We start from the raw sequence: 17755 nt of genomic DNA on the forward strand, positions 1-17755 counted from the left end.
TGACAAAACAATTAATACAATAATAAATATTACCTAAATCACAAACCTAATCTTGGAAAGGGCTGTACTTTCAAATCAATGGAGAACTACAAGGGACAAAAATTGTCAATGCAGGTTTACCACAGGGAACAGTACTAGCCCAATATTGTTCTCCCTTTACACAGCGTCCATCAAGTCGTTAGTCTCTGAGGAGATCAAAATATCCCAGTTTGCTGATGATTTCTCTTTTTATAGTAGCGATAATAATTTAGATGTAGCTGACAATAAAATGACATCAGTTGTATGACAGTTCCAGGATTGGGCCTCTGGAGCCTGCAGTGTCCAGTCAACAGTCTAACTATTATTCTAGTCCTAGCACTAGATTTAGTATGCCATTAGTTTCTGCAATGGTCCTTTGAAACATTTTTAACCCATTGTCTCATAAATTGTGTTTTTTTGGCAGTTTGGTATGCCACATAAGGGTTCAGGGCCAATAGGTAACTTTCCTTGGCCAATTGTCCCTGAACCCTTTTGTGGCATACCAAACTGCCAAAAAACGTGATTTATGAGACAATGAATTAAAAAAGTGTTTCAAATGAATGATGCTGAATAATTCCACATTTTAAATTCCACAATTAAAAAAAAAAAATGCATACCTGTACAATGGACAATATGGTGTTGAAAAAATAATAAAACCAATGTTTTTGGTATTGTTCTTGCTCAGTGATGATTTATATTTGGGAAGTATTGTACTTGCGGCCAAACACTTGAAGCATACTTGGACATTAAGCCTGCATATTTTTACCATAAAAATTTTTTTATTCTGTTAACCTAATGTACATTTTTTTACATAACACAATTTACAAAATTGAAACTATATTGTCAACAATAAATAGATTTAATAAAAAATAAACCACTACTATTTTATAACAAAGAGAAAAAAAGAGATTATTTTCCTTTCTTCTTCTTCTTTTTTTTAATTACAAACAAGTGATTTCAATTCTAAAACTTTCACAACCAAAACATTGTTTTTAGGAGAAAAAAAAAGAATACTTAAAAAATAGAACATAACCGAAAACTTTAGGAAATAATCGAAAAAAAATTACTGGATTGAAAAATACTTGATTTAAATTTTTTACATTATAAAAGTAAAATTAGATCATTTAAAACTTTACAATTATACATTTGTTTGTTTATCACAGATCTTCTAGTTGCATTTGATGTGTTCATTTTATCATTATGTATTATTTTTATTATTTCAAATTATTATTATTGGAAAGTGATTTAAATGTAAACTAATGACTATAAATGCAACTATTTCCATTTATATACAGAGTATTTTCACTGAGATACACACACAAAATAAATATTTAAAAAAAAAAATGGAGCTATTTTAAGTTTATACCTGTCTTAAATGGAATTTCAATTTGTTAATCAAGGCGACAAATAGAACAAACGTGGTAACCCAAACCCCGAAGGAAACTCGTTTCCACCATTGAAAAGTAAAATGTTATATACATACCAAATGTTATCTAGAGTCTTCAATCTGACTGAAAATATCCCTTGGAATCAATTTCTTATTATTTTATCAAATTAAATTATTATCTTCTAAATAATTTTTTTTTTCAAATGAAATTATAAAATAAGTTTTAACTATGCCATATAAATAAATGTATTGATGTCGTCTTCATCTCTTCTCATATATTTATGTTCGATTAACCATTCAATTTGTTCTTTTATCATTTTCTTACTAGGAAGAAACATGTTCTTGAGAATGTCGATGAGTTCGGATTGCAGTTGAGCATTGCTTATTCTCTTCCTCATCTTTAATATTTTTATTATTGCTTCCTAGGATGGGATAGAAGATTTGTTTTAATAATCTGAAATACGACTTAAGTTTTATAATCTACCTGAACTCGTAAAATCCTCAACTGTACAATGCTTTCATTGTCTTCTTCCTTACTTCTCTCCGTCGACAACTGAAGCCTGCCTACTAAATTTATTTTTCCTCTTTTCTGAAGTTTACCATTTTTTCTGTAAAATAAAATAAACGATAAAGAACAGAACTAGATGGGGAAAAAATGAGACTAAGAAAAAAAAATTACACTAAAGCGAATTCTTGATTGATCCAGAACACAGTATTCTCGTCAAAATCTTTAGGAGATTGGACTTCAGGTTGAAACATAACAACTTGTCGTTTCAGCTTTGGAAATGCTACTAATGACTAAAATAAAAAATACAATTAAAAATAACTAATTCAATGTACTAAATTTTTAATTATTTCAATTTAGACTAACCCAAAGCGTTCTACGTAGTTCAGGATCTGGAAGCTCTGTCGCAAGCCTTAAATTTTCATACGAGATTCTATCTAAAGGCCTTTGGTTCCAAGCGAAGAGCACAGCCATTTGAAAAGTAGTCACATCGACATCATATCGACCAATTGCATTTGAAAATGTTATCTGCAAAACAAAAATTAAACTGTTAATTAATTTTTTTTTTTAAATTCTACTTTGAAACAGTATGTTAACCATTTCTCGAATTCTTTTTCCTTATCATTACATTCTTCTTGAGATTGGTCTCATTTTATTCACAGCTTTCTTCTGAACATGTTTAATATAGGTTTGAACGAAAATAGTTATTTTAAAAACTGTTCAGTATTAATAAACTGTATGAAAATTCATTTAAAAAAATTGCCTGAATTGATGTTCCTTGATCTCAACAAGAACAATTTGACTTATTAATTTTCTTTAATGGATTATTATTTTTTTTTTTTTTAATGAGGGTTCGCAACAGCAGAAGTTATATCAACCCTTGGGGTGCCGGTGTTTTTGAAAAAAAAAGCCCATTTGTAAGTATGTCAGGTTCGAATGCAGGGCCGCTGCATTCGAACCCGGGACCTTTACCTTACAGTGATGAGCGCCGTGTCAACACTTAAACCGTTGCGGCCACCGACGCCCCTAGGAAATTGGGTTACTAATTTTTTACATGAAACTGACCATTAGAAATCTGCCCCTAATTATCATCATTCAAATTGTTCATTTCGTCAAAATTTTAATTTAGAAAAATAAGCCATTCAAAATATTGAACAGAATCTAAGCAAAAGGAACATGAAGTTAAAAACTTGACTTTTCACCAGAGATTTTTGTTTTACCTTAGGCTACTTTATGATTTGATTTTCAGCTTTTTGTGACATATTGTTTGATTTTTTGTTTGATTGAATTTCGTTGAAGCCACACTTCTGGTGCTCAAAAGTTCAAAATTTAATTACATACCAAACAATACACACAAAAAAGTCTAGCTTAATTTTTTAAGAATTAAAATTTTTGGTTTTTGGTCAAAATTTTCTAATTTTTTTTGGGCACTTCCAATGCTCAAAATTGAAAATCTTTTACAATAAATGATGCAGGAAAAAATCTACGTTAATTTAAACAAAAAGAAAGACTTTAATGCCAAGATTGGTTGACCCCAATCAATATTTGTCTAGTTGATGATACAAAACAAGCTACTAAAACTATAGACATAAATTTTTTTGTAATATTTAAAATTTTTACTAACAGTGCCGTTAGACATATGGTGATACCACTGGAGTTTTCTTCCGCTGTGTTTCTTTTTGTAGAAATCCTCTACTTCTGGTATGTAGTCTTCTAATTCCAAAGGCAACGAGACCGTTACCCTTTCACTCCCACGAGCCCATGCACCGGCATTTAAAATTTTAATGTTTATTGATTCTACAAACATAATTGCATGTTATTTATGTTTAAAAAAGTAATTGTATCATGACATACCTGCTATACTGCCTTTGCTTGTCCTATATTCTTCTTTAAACTGTTGATTTAAGTCTTCGCTCACTTTTATATCTTGGAACATCCTTGCTAGTTTATTTACATAATCTGCCGGCATACCTACTTCCCTGAGCCTGAAATGCCAATGGATTAATTAACTTAAAACCGTTTAAGCAAATTTAATTCAAAACTTACCACTCGACCATATTTTCTTCTTTTTCAGAATCAGCCGACGTGTCTAGAATAAGGCGCCTTGTCAAATGTGCTTTGTGAAACCTCATGAAGACATCTTTGTTTTGAACATATTTTAAAACCAAAAGCTGAAAGGCATTTAAAATGAAAAAGAAAAATCCAAAACAATCGTTCAGTATTGCAAAATTAAGACTTACCACATCTTTTAATTTGGACTCAATTTGATCAGATGTCAGCCGTTTGCTCAATGGTGTTTTCCTAAGTAACATATCACAGTAATTTGCTAAGAGTTCTGGACATTTTGACTCGGGTTGACTTTTAACTCCACCACTCTGTTTAAAAATAAATAAATTAAATAAAACTATATAAGTGATACATTTTATACAATTAAATGTAAATAAGGTTTTTAAGTTGAGATAAAAAAATCAGTGTCATGAGCGGGATTCGAACCCACAAATTTCGACATCACGATAGCTCAAGTGGTAGAGTAGCGGCGTATCAAGCCGAAGGTCGTGGGTTTGAATCCCACTCGTGACACTGACTTTTTATCTCAACTTAAAAACCTTAATTAATTGAATGTCATTAATTGGTCAAGCAGACCACGAAAAATAGTGAATTTAATTAAATTTAAAATTTAGACGAGTGAAGAAAAGAAGTGAGGAGAGGAGAGAAGAGAAGAGAAGAAAAAAGAAAGAAAGAGAGAGAGAGAGAGAGAGAGATTTGGAAAATTTCTTGGAATCTAAAAGTTATTAATTTATTTGGCAATTATTATTTATTTAATATATAAATAAAATATTACAAAAATTAAAACTTGCTTTAACACGTTCAGTGCAGCTGACCTTCATGGGAGCCATAGTGTTCCAACCAGCCAGACGGTTGACCTACAGTAGGCCATAATACATAAGAAAATTAATTATTAAAAAAAAATTGTCGTCCGGGAGGGTGAAAATTGAATTTCCAGCCAGCATTGAACGTGTTAAAAGATATTCAGTTAAATAGGATTTAGCATGATGTACTCTTCATTATTATGAAATTAATGTTACCAGCCTTATATTTCACAAAAAAAGTAAATCGAAATAATACCTGCTTGACAGGCAGTTCTAATCTGAACACTGTCGTATCGTTTACGACTTGTTTGTACGCTTTATCCCTGGCAGTCAAGAACCGTGGGTCATCATTGAAGGCATCTCGGACTAAAGTACTAAACTGGTTAAACAATGCTAACAACCTTTCAACATATTTTTCTGAATCCTGAAATCATATGAGTGTAAAATTTAGACGAGGACAAGATTTTTTTTTTTCCACCTTTATGTTATCACACCTGGGTTATAATATCGGCTGAAGCTACCATATCAGCAAGGCCTGCATGGATTATATGGTCCTCTAGGTTTTTTAACATAGGAGCTATCCCATCAGTGACACGGTCCATTAATTTAAACATGAGTTGCAATTCTAAAAATGTGGGTAAAAGTTACAATTGGTTTAAAATCATTGCTTCATGGACTGTGATGTACTTTCTGTTTCATTAGCTTTTATCATATCAGCACATTCTGACAGAATTGTATTTCGGAACGTTGATACCAAAACATTAACACAGCAGTCCGTTAGCTGAAAATAAATAATTGTTACTGAATAAAAAAGTAGGAAATCGTAGCATCGCGATTCATACCACTTGAACTGAGCCGCTACACGGTTCTAAATACTTTTGAGCTCGCAATTCCTCCTCTCTCAATTTGGCATCAGCATATCGCATATAATTCTGAACTCCGTTCGCTTGTAGATACTGGGGAGCTTTAACTTTATAAAAACTTTCTGTCGCATCTATATAAGCTCTTTCAAAATTCTCTCTATATATCTGTAGTTTATCCATAGGGTATGAGCATAAATTAACTAAAAGTAAAGGTGGTCAGCATGAGTTATTTTAAAAATAAATAAATCATTATTTAACGTTTGTTTATATCACCATAAGATTCTCTAACACCAATAACAAGCTGGGAATCAAAAGCTTCCCCATTTCTTTCAGCGTGGACTAGTTTCATAGCAGAATCCTGCAATCGTTGTTTTATATCGTTGAATATACTTTGATTCCAACTATCCAGCATTAACTATAATTAAAAAAAAGGAATAAATTCATAAGTTTTTAAACTAAAATAATAAATTAAGTAATAAAAATAAATCACCTTTCGTACGATACTTTCTTCATTTTGAGGAGTTTTATTAACATAAGTTATAGTTTTTCCAGCTAAAGAAGTTTCTAGTTGGCGAAAAGGCGTTGGTAGGTAATCGCACTGTGTAAAAAACTTGCGCCATTCTGCGATATAAGCTTTTAAGAGGGCTTGATCCTCTTGATGCGACAATACCCTCTGTAAAGGTAGACATATAAGAAAATATTACATATATACGTATAAAAAAATTAAACAAATTTAACAGCAATAGATACTTCACCTGTTGCGCTCTTTTTATAAAATCTAGTATATCATCTTTTAACGCATCCTTGACTTTGGGAGGGCCCTTCTCGTCCCAGAGACAGACGACATGGACTGAGTAGAAGATCCCGTGCCATTCGTTTTGCGTGACTGGCTCCTGCTGCAACAGCTTCAGTATGATTGGCCGCATAGAAGGCCATTGATCCTCAAATGTCAGCTGTCCTTTGTCCTGAAACAAATCACCATTGGAACATTGGAATTTGAGTGGTGATTAGTGACCGTTAGTCGATAATTATTCAGAAATCGTGAGATGCGGTCTGGTGTGATGAAGGTTTCAAAAAAACATTTTCTTTATCGTGCCAACGTTTCGAACTTTATTGAGATCATCTTCAGGGCCTGGGATTTACAAACATTGTTTAAATTTAACAAATACCTGTAGGATGTGGAAAAAAGTGAATTTATACAATGCAAAAAATATATATTTTTTATATTCAATCAAAGTATTTGTACTCGCTCAAAGTGTGTTTTCTGCGTAAATGTGCTATTCTTGTGTGTCACTGGCACTCTCAACACGACACGCAAGAATGGCACAATTACACAGAAAACAAACACTTTGAATGAGTACAAATACTTTGATTGAATATATATAAAAAAAATTTTTTTTTTGCATTGTATAAATTCACTTTTCTCCACATCCTACATGCATTTGTTGATGATTTCAATAAAGATCGAAACGTTGGCACGATAAAGAAAATGTTTTTCTGAAACCTACATCACACCAGACCACATCTCACAATTTCTGAATAATTATTGGAATTTGAGTACCTGTTATTTTAAAAATATGTAAAAAAATAATAATCGAATAATTGTGGAGCAGGGTGCTGAATTCAGTCACCACTTTGGAACAGGTTATAGGAAATTTAAACACCAAAATTATCATTATATACCAATTAAGTTTAAAAATAATTATTTACACTAAGCTATTGTTGATTTCGGGCCAGGGCCTCCTAGGTTGAAACTGATATGATAATAACAGCTTCCTCCTTCATGATAGATTTAATTATTACAATTAAATTTTTAATCAGGATCAATATACAGCTTATATAGTTTGGTTGAAGGCACCACACAAGGATGCTTAAGGCTCTAAGCAACTGAGATACTCGATGACCCAGAAACCTGTCATGCATAATTAGGTGGTGTCACTCAGATGGGGGTAGGTACTTTAGTGGTAGCCACGTATGTTCTGACATGTCGGTCTCCAAGTCTTCCATTCTCTCAGTTATATTCATACCATTAATGGAATGAATGAACAAGTGTTCTCAATTTAAAATTTGAGGCAGAATCAGAGAAATTTTCAGTATTGTACACAAGTTGATATAAATTTTTTTTTAGCGATTTCAATGTACAGATGTACCCGCAACTTTTCTTGTTCTGTACCAGTGATAAAATAATACTGAATTATATCATAACTATTAAATTCACTAGACACTGCAAGGGGTTGAGTAGACTAGCGCACTAGAAATGTACTTTCCCAACAGCCAATATAATAAATTGTTTAATTTTCGATGCTAATCACAACCAACTTGGCAATACGAGCTACTTGAGTTGTGACTGTATAAAGGTGAAGGGCTACTTAAGTCCCCAGGGGCCAGGCAGTCAAAGGCAAAAGGCCAGATCTGCAGGCCTTTTTAGCAATTAGAATGGGTGGGTATGACTAGTCTATAATATTTGATCTTTACAGTCGGATATACCAGAATTTGTTTAGGTTGGTATTCAGTTGCTGGTTTGCAAGTGAGAAAGAAACGTGAAGATAATGATTGAGTTATGATTTAAAAATAAATAACTCATACAGTACAATGATGTTTGTGAAGATCAATATTCGTCAAAGTCTTTCATTTGTTACAAGATCTTCTCCACTTTGCCCTTGAAATTTTTCAACCGTTTATCAAATTCTATCTGTTAGTGACTGTGGAAACACTGATATCATTAAATTAAAAAAAAGAAAAAAAAATATGGCAGACTAAATTGGCAAGGATAAGAAGCCTAGGACGATCTGAGGCAACTAAAATGCGTTCATCATCTCACACACCTCAACAAAATATATTTTTTATTGTTAAGGCGTTGACACGACGACTTATCACTGCTTGGATCATGACTAACAAAAATGAAAGGAATGGCAGAAAATTCTCTTTATTAAGGTATATCTATAGTTATACATGAGATTTCCTCTTGGAGTCTGATGATTCTGTAGTTTGGCCATTTCCAATTATCTTAGACTTCTTATCCCATAACTTTATCTGTCAGGTGGCATTTTCCCACAATCTTCACTGTTCGATCAACACTTCTAGAAATACTACGCAAACCGTGCAAAATTGCGAGAATAGACAGACCAAAACGATCGGAAACGGTTAAACTGAACAGTATTGTTAACACACTGATGGATCTAGAATGTTTGAACATACAAAGGCTATGTATTTGGTTCCTAAGAGAAAATAGCTTTGTCGCGTTTAGTATTTATTTCTCATCTTACTCAGAGTTTTTGGCGCAATAATGGTGTTATTTTGAGTATTGGCACAATTCTGTACATATACTTGAATCTATAGGTTGCAGTGTTCCCTTCCTACCATCCTGAATGTGAGTCCAACCTACAGCATCACCAGATCAACTTGTACGACTTCTGTCCGTCCCATAATGGTCAAATTAAGTGTCTTTTACAAACAAAAAAGCATAATTTGACTAATAAAGAATAACCAGCATAACTAAGCTTCTAATACCTACAATCTGCAAAAGAAAACTGCAGTTTCATACAAAAAACAGTAAAAAGGANACTAATAGAACATAGTTTTGCCAGGTTTAGGATATCTTTCTCATCTTATTCAGGGTTTTTGGTTCAACAAGAGTGTTATTTTGGGCCTACACATAATACCCTGAATCTGTAGGTCACAATTTTCCCTTGCTACCATCCTGAATGTGCATCCAACCTACAGCATCACCAGTCAACTTGTACGACTTCTGTCCGTCTCGTAATGGTCAAATTAAATGTTATTTACAAACAAAAAAAAGCATAATTTGACTGATAAAGAATAACCAGCATAACTAAGCTTCTAATACCTACAATGTGCAAAAGAAAACCAGTTTCATACAAAAAACAGTAAAAAGGATCAAGGTCATGTCGTTGAGATGTGGCACTAATAGAACATAGTTTTGTCAGGTTTAGGATATCTTTCTCATCTTATGCAGGGTTTTTGGCTCAACAAGAGTGTTATTTTGGGTCTACACATAATACACTGAATCTGTAGGTCACAATGTTCCCTTGCTACCATCCTGAACGTGCATCCAACCTACAGCATCACCAGTCAACTTGTACGACTTCTGTCCGTCTCGTAATGGTCAAATTAAATGTTATTTACAAACAAAAAAAGCATAATTTGACTAGAGATGTATATGTAATTTTTCAGGGTATGGTATACTGCGCCCTTTAAGAGCTACTTTATCCCCCGTTCTCTGCCTAAAGCACATCGATGAGTCCTATCTCATCAAGAAATTTGATTAATAGGCCCGGTTTCAGTGGTTGAAGCTCTTCTATGGTCACATTATACACCCCAAAACATTTCCTCCTGTGGGCTAGTGTGGCTCTGCAGTTTGTCAGTAAATGTGTTGGCGTCTCTTCTGCCTCCTTGCAGAATCTGCATGTGCCATCTTGGATTGTTCCATTTTTCTTTAAGTGTCCATTTAATCTGCAGTGTCCTGTTTGGAATCCTGTTAGGATTCGCAACCTGTTCCTGCTTCCTTTGACACATTCTGTGATTTCTTTCCTAGTTAAAATTGGTTAGAAGATTCTTGGATTGTCTATGTCCAATGAGTGATTCCATTGTTCCTTCATTTTCTTTTTGTCCTTCTGTCTGAGATATTCGTTAACAGTGTGGATTCCTATGCCACAGAAGGGATAGTTTGACAAATAAAGAATAACCAGCATAACTAACTTCTAATACCTACAATCTGCAAAAGAAACCTGCAGTTTCATACAAAAAACAGTAAAAAGGACCGAGGTCATGTCGCTGAGAGGTGGCACTAAGAGAACATAGTTTTGTACGTTTAGGATATCTTTCTCATCTTACTAAGGGTTTTTGGCTCAACAAGGGTGTTATTTTGGGTCTACACATAATACACTGAATCTGTAGGTCACAATGTTCCCTTGCTACCATCCTGAATGTGCATCCAACCTACAGCATCACCAGGTTAACTTGTACGACTTCTGTCCATCCCATAATGGTCAAATTAAGTGTTATTTACAAAACAAAAGAAGCATAATTTGACTAATAAAGAATAACCAGCATAACTAAGCTTCTAATACCTACAATCTGCAAAAGAAAACTGCAGTTTCATACAAAAAACAGTAAAAAGGATCGAGGTCATGTCGTTGAGAAGTGCACTAAGAGAACATAGCTTTGTCCGGTTTAGTGTATCTTTCTTTATCTTTATTCAGGGTTTTTGGCTCAACAAGGGTGTTATTTTGGGTCTACACATAATACACTGAATCTGTAAGTCACATGTTCCCTTGCTACCATCCTGAATGTGCATCCAACCTACAGCATCACCAGGTCAACTTGAACGACTTCTGTCTGACCTGTATTGCTGTACAGCCTTTCCAAACTCAAACTAATGTCAAATTAAGATTTATTTACACACCCTAGAAGCATAATTTGACTAACATCGAACAACAACAGCGGGACAGGTCAAGTTGGAATAATTTCCGGCTTTGCCGTATAGTCCTTTTTCCGGGGTAATAATCCGGCAGACTCGATCGATCCTTATTTTTAATTTAAAATAAAACTGAAGTGATGAATCTTCGAGGGGCTTTTTACCTGAGTCAATTACCGGTAAATAAATAAACAAACACATACCTTCAGCATAGCCGCCATGACAGCTGGTAAACCTAAAATAACCAAACCGCAACCACTACCTATTTCACTTAACGGACGTTTCAGTTTAACTTTTTATATTTACGTTGTATAAAAGTGGAAAAATAGACTGATTAAAAGTTCGAAGGGTTGATGATGATGGTTAGATTTTCACGAGTTTAAAGGGATTTTTCGATCGAGTAAAGATTCTGTGGATGTCAGAAGGGGAGTGTTAGCGTCAGCAGTGGATATTATCGTGAGAACGATTCTGTAAGCAATAAGCAATACGTTCTCGTCTTGTTGGGTTTTTTTGTCGCCTTGTCGAGTGTCAGATTGGATCGCACCAGCTCGTCCGGCCTTTTCCGCTTTTAGCCGAAAAGCACTTGACGCACCGTTCGCCGCAAGACGGACAAAACGATAAGAAAGCCGTAACGGCCGTGTTTTTCCTCCGCCAAGTGTCAAACCACGCCCTGAAAATAGGCCTCTCGGATACGGCTATTATGGACATGATGATATCGAATCTACATCAACAGAGGCAAGTGACGGAGCAGTTGAGGCGAGAGGCTGCCATCAGGCGGATCAACGTCTCCCAGGCGGTCCAAGACATCATGAAGTACATAAGCGAGCACGAACAGGAGGACTGCCTCCTCGTCGGATTCAGCTCACAGAAAGCCAACCCTTTCAAGGAGAAAAGCAACTGCACGCTTTTTTAGTGACCGCATCCAGTCTGGTCAAATGAAATCAAATCCCTTATTAATCATTTGTGAGTCTTTTTGATGTCGTAATATCCCCGTGAAGTACGGAAACTGTAACCCGAAGCTGTTACTGCCTCTCTCTCTTTCTCCTTACCCTAAATGACAAATGTCTCATCTATTCTTAATATATATGCTATAATTTTCTATTAACGAGATAAAAGGTTCTATAAAGTATAATGTATCTATTTATTTTATTTTGATGTCAATGTGAACCAAAATAATAAGTGTTCGTACCAAAACATTGTCTATTTCTTACTCCTATCAATCACGAGTGTTATAAACTGGTAAGGTTTAGTTCATAAACAAACATCATTAAATAACAATAAACGTTACTTTTATTGCAATAAATTATGACTAACTAATGTATATATAATAGTAATTAAGTCAAGGTTTTCATGCGATTGTAATCTATTTTAATTAAAAATTTATTTTGTAATTTTTTGGCCTTCAGTTGGTGAGGAAGATCCAATTAAAAAACCATTAAACATATTTTTTTAATCAAGCAGCCAAAGTTTAAAAAATAACAGGTTGTGAAATAGAAGAAAAATTTTTTTTTTTGGTTTTTATTTAATTTACAAGGGAAAAACAATATTCTGCGTATAAAGTAATGTTGGAAAAACAATATTCTGCGTATAAAGTATTGTTGGAAAAACAATATTCTACGTATAAAATATTATTGGAAAAACAATATTCTGTGTATAAAATATTGTTGGAAAAACAATATTCTGCGTAAAAATATTGTTAGAAAAACAATATTCTGTATAAAAAATATTTTGGAAAAACAATATTCTATGTATGTTGTTTGATAAATGGGTGCAGCAGGGAATTATCTCTTTATTTATTTTTTTTTTTTTATCAACCCTCGGGTTGCCAGTGTTTTTGAAAAAACCCATTTGTAAGTAAAAATTATCTGCTCATGCCTATACTTATAAATTTTAACAAACATGAAAAGAAGCTCAAAATTGCAATTTTTTAATGATTCGCTGTGTAAAGTTTTTCATTTCATTTCAACACAACCTGAATCTTTGGATTTTAAAACATGACTGTAATGAAATTCTTCTCAAGCAGTTAATTTCTTACAAATTTTGATAAGCTCAAAATTGTAATTTTTTAAAGATACTCTATGCACCTGTGTAAAGTTTTTCTTTTAATTCAACGCAACCTGAACCTTTGGATTTGAAACGTGGCTGCAATAGCAGAATCATCTCCGCAAACAGATATTTTTTACGAATTTTAATAAGTATGAAAAAAAGCTCAAAATTGCCATTTTATAAACATATGCTATGCATCTGTGTAAAGTTTTTCATTTTATTTCAACGCAACTGAATCTTTTGATTTTGAAACTTGGCTACAATAGTAGAATCATCTCCTCAAAAAGATAATTTCTTACAAATTTTGATAAGCATAAAAACCCCCCTCAAAATTGCAATTTTTTAAAGATACGGTATGCACCTGTGTAAAGTTTTTCTTTTAATTCAACGCAACCTGAATCTTTTGATTTTGAAACTTGGCTACAATAGTAGAATCATCTCCTCAAAAAGATAATTTCTTAAAAATTTTGATAAGCATAAAAACCCCCCTCAAAATTGCAATTTTTTAAAGATACGGTATGCACCTGTGTAAAGTTTTTCATTTTAATTCAACGCAACCCGAACCTTTGGATTTGAAATGTGGCTGCCGTAGTAGAATCATCTCCACAAACAGATATTTTTTACAAATTTTAAATAAGTATGGAAAAAGCTAAAAATTGCCATTTTCTTTATAAAGATGTCTTCAGCTGTAACAGCGTAATTAACTTAAGCTGACAGATTGATGAATTATAAATATTGGGTTAAAATAATTTTACGCGGCGAAATTCGTAATAAAACTTAAAGGCGATAAACATATGGTTAAAGATAAGTTCAGCAGAATTAACAAAATATATAAGCATTTTAAAAGTTTAAAAAAACAAATATTAGAATAAAAGTTTACTTCATGCAAAACACACAAAAAAAAAAAAAAATATAAAAGACCAAAATATATCACATAATACATTGTTATGTTGCTGTATATATTGTTTTTAATAGATGGAATACATTGAAGCATGCCTGTAACAGTGGCATTACCTCTCGGCACAAATTTATATTTGTGATAACGTAAAATATGTACTTTGCTTTATAGGGATTATAAATATTACTATCCAGTTTGTATTAAAATTTGTTCTTAGTTGTTTTAATACTATGTAAAGTACCCAGTGATGTACGGTTGGTTTAACTGTTTATTTTGATGACATGTGAATATATGTTTGAGTGATGATACACTGTTTTTCACTTTTACGCATCTGTGATAATGATTTGAGTGATAATGGGCGTTAGTGGGCTAACTAGTTTTTTATACAGAAAGGAGGATGTGTATTTTAAAAAGTTTTATCTCAAGAACACTCCGTTGGTCATCGATGGTAACAGCCTGGCAGCATATGTGTCTACTCATATCGGCGGTTACATGACTTTTGGTGGAGACTACGACAGGCTCGGTGCCAGGCTGGAGTATATATTCACAATGTTAGCTTCTTGCGGTATCGTTCCGATTGTCATATTCGACGGCTCTGCCGAAAAGAAAAAATACAAGACGATTATTGCCAGATTCGTCGGGAGGGTTCTGGGTCTGTACAACGTCTCACCGGGATACTATTGCGCCCAGTTCTTTCCGATAATGCTGAGGGCCGCTGTGAGGAATAAGCTGCGCAGCCTGGGAGTAACAGTGTTGCAAAGCGATTTCGAAGCCGACAGGGAAATCGCAGCTGTAGCGGATAAATTAAATGCTCCCGTGTTAAGCAACGACTCGGATTTTTTTATTTTCAACGTCCTTTACATACCTCTCGGTATGATTGAATTTAAAGTTGAAAAAGCAGGAATGCCTTGTCTTATTTTCAGTGTCGAAAACCTTCTGTGCAGGTATGACGGTTTGGAGAAAGATGTACTACCGCTTCTTTCTGTTGTTGCAGGAAATGATTATTGCAGCGGCTCTGTTTTCTTGAATTTCTTAGGTAAACTTTCCAAATGCAGTAATTCGAGTTTCTCAAGATCTTATAAAACAATTCATTCTGTTTTATACTGGCTGAAAACGGAATCTTACGACTCAGCATTTGAAAAGGTTATAATTTAACAGATCATGTAATTTACATAATTAATTATTTATTTAATTTTTTTTAAATACAGATTGTAAGCAGTTTTCCAGCGAAACAAAGAAAAACTATAAAAAAGTTGATAAAAAATATAGTCAAAGGTTACACTGATTTGGAAACATCGCTTGTTGATTACATACCTGAAGAGAAGCTAAATAACATAAAAAATGCAGAAAAGGATATAACATTGAGTGAAGGAATTGCAGCACTGACCATTTCCGAGGAAAGCACAGAATCAGACATTGAAAACGACGATGAAATAGAATCAAATGTTATTCACTGTCAAGACGACGATGCTGAAGAATGTACATTTAGTTTAAATGTCGAGTCTGATGAATGTACATTCGGTTTGAAAAATGATTCTGAAGACGATTCTGAAAACGAGGTAAAAACAGAACAACTTCCAAGTTGGGTTTTAGAACGGAGTCGAGTTGGTCAGTTTGACGCTGTGTGCCTTACATTATATAATTTAAAATCTTTCTTTATGAATCCTCAAATCGAAGAGTACAATATGGAGTATGCTGGCATCGTCGCTCTACCCGTCATTCAATATCTTGCTGGTGTCGTATTAGGAGAAACGGAATTCTCCCTGTGGTCACGTGCTAATACAAATAAATACGAAGCCACTTCAGTAAAAACGTCGCAGTTCAGTGTAAATGTTACTTTGGAAAATATCCCAAAGATAAATGGATCTTTGAGGAAACAATTATTAATGCAAGCTTTAAACATAGAAGATGGCAGGCTTTCAAAAGAATGCCCTGAAGAATGGGTTATCTATTTGTTTTCTGTGATATTCTGGGCAAAGTCGCCTTCCAGCTCAGCAAAGCCTTACCACGTTTATTCGTTAATAATGGTGCTAATTGCAATCACCACAATGGATCATAAAATCGGTTATTACAGGAAAAAAAATTATTTACAGCGTAATAAAAATAAAATTATGTTATTAAAATCAAATTGTAAAAAGAATGTTAAAACTGAAGTTACCAATCCTTCAGTAAAAAAAGCACATTCTAAGGTTAGCAAGGATGAGTGTCTTCTTATGACTGAATCACTCACTCCTTATTTTATGATAGACAGAACTTTAAGGTGCAGGAAGGTATCGTCGACAAAATTTTCCAAGGCGATAGTCCACGCATTTTCAGAGTTTCAGGCGTGTTTGCAATCTGTAATGTTGCTCAATGAAGTTTTAGGAATGGCTTATGCGCCCACAGACATTACAAAAATTTATAACGGTACTTTTTTATACAACATGACTGTAAAACTCATGTCGAAAAGTTGTTACACATTTTTAAGAAGTTTCTTCGAACAAAAAGGTGCGTCATCGCTGGCAAAACTTTTTGTTTCTTTGTGTGAAATTTTGAAAGACTATTTACCAGAAATTATGACTAGTGAATGCAGCAAGGTTAAAAAACGAAAAGCAAATAAGTCTAAAAAGAAAGTGACGACAGTCTCTGTTGAAAGTACAATTGATTTAGTGGAAGACACGAATGATTTTGTTGATCCCAACAATAAATTTAATTTACTTTCATGTTTGTAATATTTGTGTACATATGTATATATGTTTTTACATTAAATATATTTGTTTTGTTTTAATAAAAAACAATGTAATTAATGAAAAAATTGATGAAAATATAATCTTATCTTAACCTACCACAAGCTTATATAAAGGTCATAATCAAATATCAAAAAATTGTTAAAGTTGCTACATCTGAGTGAACACCAAGTACAATATATTTTTTATTTANAATATTTAGTCAATATAAGAATTGTTTCTGTTTTTTAATTTAAAAGAAGATAATAATAATCACTCAGTTTCCTTTAAAAAATAAAAGTCAAATTGTAAATTCCAAACCGACGACCTTAATTTCAAATTTTGTTAATTTCTCAATATAAGAATTGTTTCTTTTTTAATATTCTTTTGTTTATTATTCATTCATTTATCTAAACAAGGAAAAGATCCACTCCCTCGGGGAAGGACCAAACAATAATGCAATAAAGTTTTTTTCTTTGCTGCTTTCTCGCCAGAAAAATCAAACGTGTCGCCTCTAGTCCAGCGCAAATCCAACAGGCTTCTTCCAGTGGAAGTCTCCTTCCTCCTCCTTTTAGTGGTTTGTGGAACGGCTTTGGGCGGCCTTTATAAATTGCACTGTGATAAGTTTTAGTTAGATGGCATTTTTTATGTGCGAGTTTTCAATCTTCATTTCATTTCTTCCCAGAGATATTCAGTGAAATATTAGTACATACAATAGTAGTAAATGCCCAATTCATTTGTCGTAAGAATTTGTGGTAAATGTAGGCAAGATAAAAAAAAATTTGAAAAAATTCAATAGCATTTCAATGAGAAAAAGTCATTCGTTGGTCAGATCTTGTGACCCTGTGCCGGTTCTGCATGATATATTTTGTGGTTATTGAAATTCAGAGTGGTTTAATAAGTAAAAAAAAAAAAAAATTAGAAAACCAGTTAAATGTCAAGATTATAGGCCTTAGTGATATGCAGGATGGGGTTCGCAACAAACCTAACAACTCAAAACCCATCAAATACCGTTTCCAAAATTTT

The 17755-nt window shown here is 33.5% G+C and overlaps 3 protein-coding genes across 4 annotated transcripts; 2 read left to right on the top strand and 1 right to left on the bottom strand.

Moving 5' to 3' along the window:
* Window positions 1-1354: 1354 nt before the first annotated feature.
* Window positions 1355-11559, bottom strand: LOC106665250 (cullin-5). Of its 2 annotated transcripts, XM_024229560.1 has the most exons (17): window positions 11284-11559; window positions 6399-6608; window positions 6134-6316; window positions 5917-6058; window positions 5623-5843; window positions 5468-5561; window positions 5275-5405; window positions 5037-5204; window positions 4769-4834; window positions 4151-4285; window positions 3957-4081; window positions 3765-3895; window positions 3535-3707; window positions 2277-2438; window positions 2085-2203; window positions 1890-2013; window positions 1355-1827 (listed from the first exon to the last, which is right to left on the bottom strand). In XM_024229560.1, exons 1-17 carry the CDS (start codon window positions 11299-11301, stop codon window positions 1633-1635), a joined length of 2397 nt encoding a protein of 798 aa, XP_024085328.1. In that variant the 5' UTR covers window positions 11302-11559; the 3' UTR covers window positions 1355-1632. The 2 variants fall into 2 exon arrangements, with proteins under 2 accessions (XP_024085328.1, XP_024085329.1); XM_024229561.1 differs by lacking the exon at window positions 4769-4834 and having other exon boundaries at window positions 1633-1827.
* On the top strand, window positions 11372-12274 carry LOC106665252 (guanine nucleotide-binding protein subunit gamma-1). The gene has a single exon (XM_014391547.2). It carries the CDS (start codon window positions 11781-11783, stop codon window positions 11991-11993), a length of 213 nt encoding a protein of 70 aa, XP_014247033.1. The 5' UTR covers window positions 11372-11780; the 3' UTR covers window positions 11994-12274.
* A 1861-nt stretch (window positions 12275-14135) lies between these two features.
* On the top strand, window positions 14136-16945 carry LOC106665251 (protein asteroid). The gene is made up of 2 exons (XM_014391545.2): window positions 14136-15167; window positions 15233-16945. Exons 1-2 carry the CDS (start codon window positions 14379-14381, stop codon window positions 16733-16735), a joined length of 2292 nt encoding a protein of 763 aa, XP_014247031.1. The 5' UTR covers window positions 14136-14378; the 3' UTR covers window positions 16736-16945.
* Window positions 16946-17755: the final 810 nt, after the last annotated feature.

Source organism: Cimex lectularius, unplaced genomic scaffold (genome assembly GCF_000648675.2).
Source record: "Cimex lectularius strain Harlan isolate CLEC.00 unplaced genomic scaffold, Clec_2.1 scaffold186, whole genome shotgun sequence".
NCBI classification, from domain to species: Eukaryota; Metazoa; Arthropoda; class Insecta; order Hemiptera; family Cimicidae; genus Cimex; species Cimex lectularius.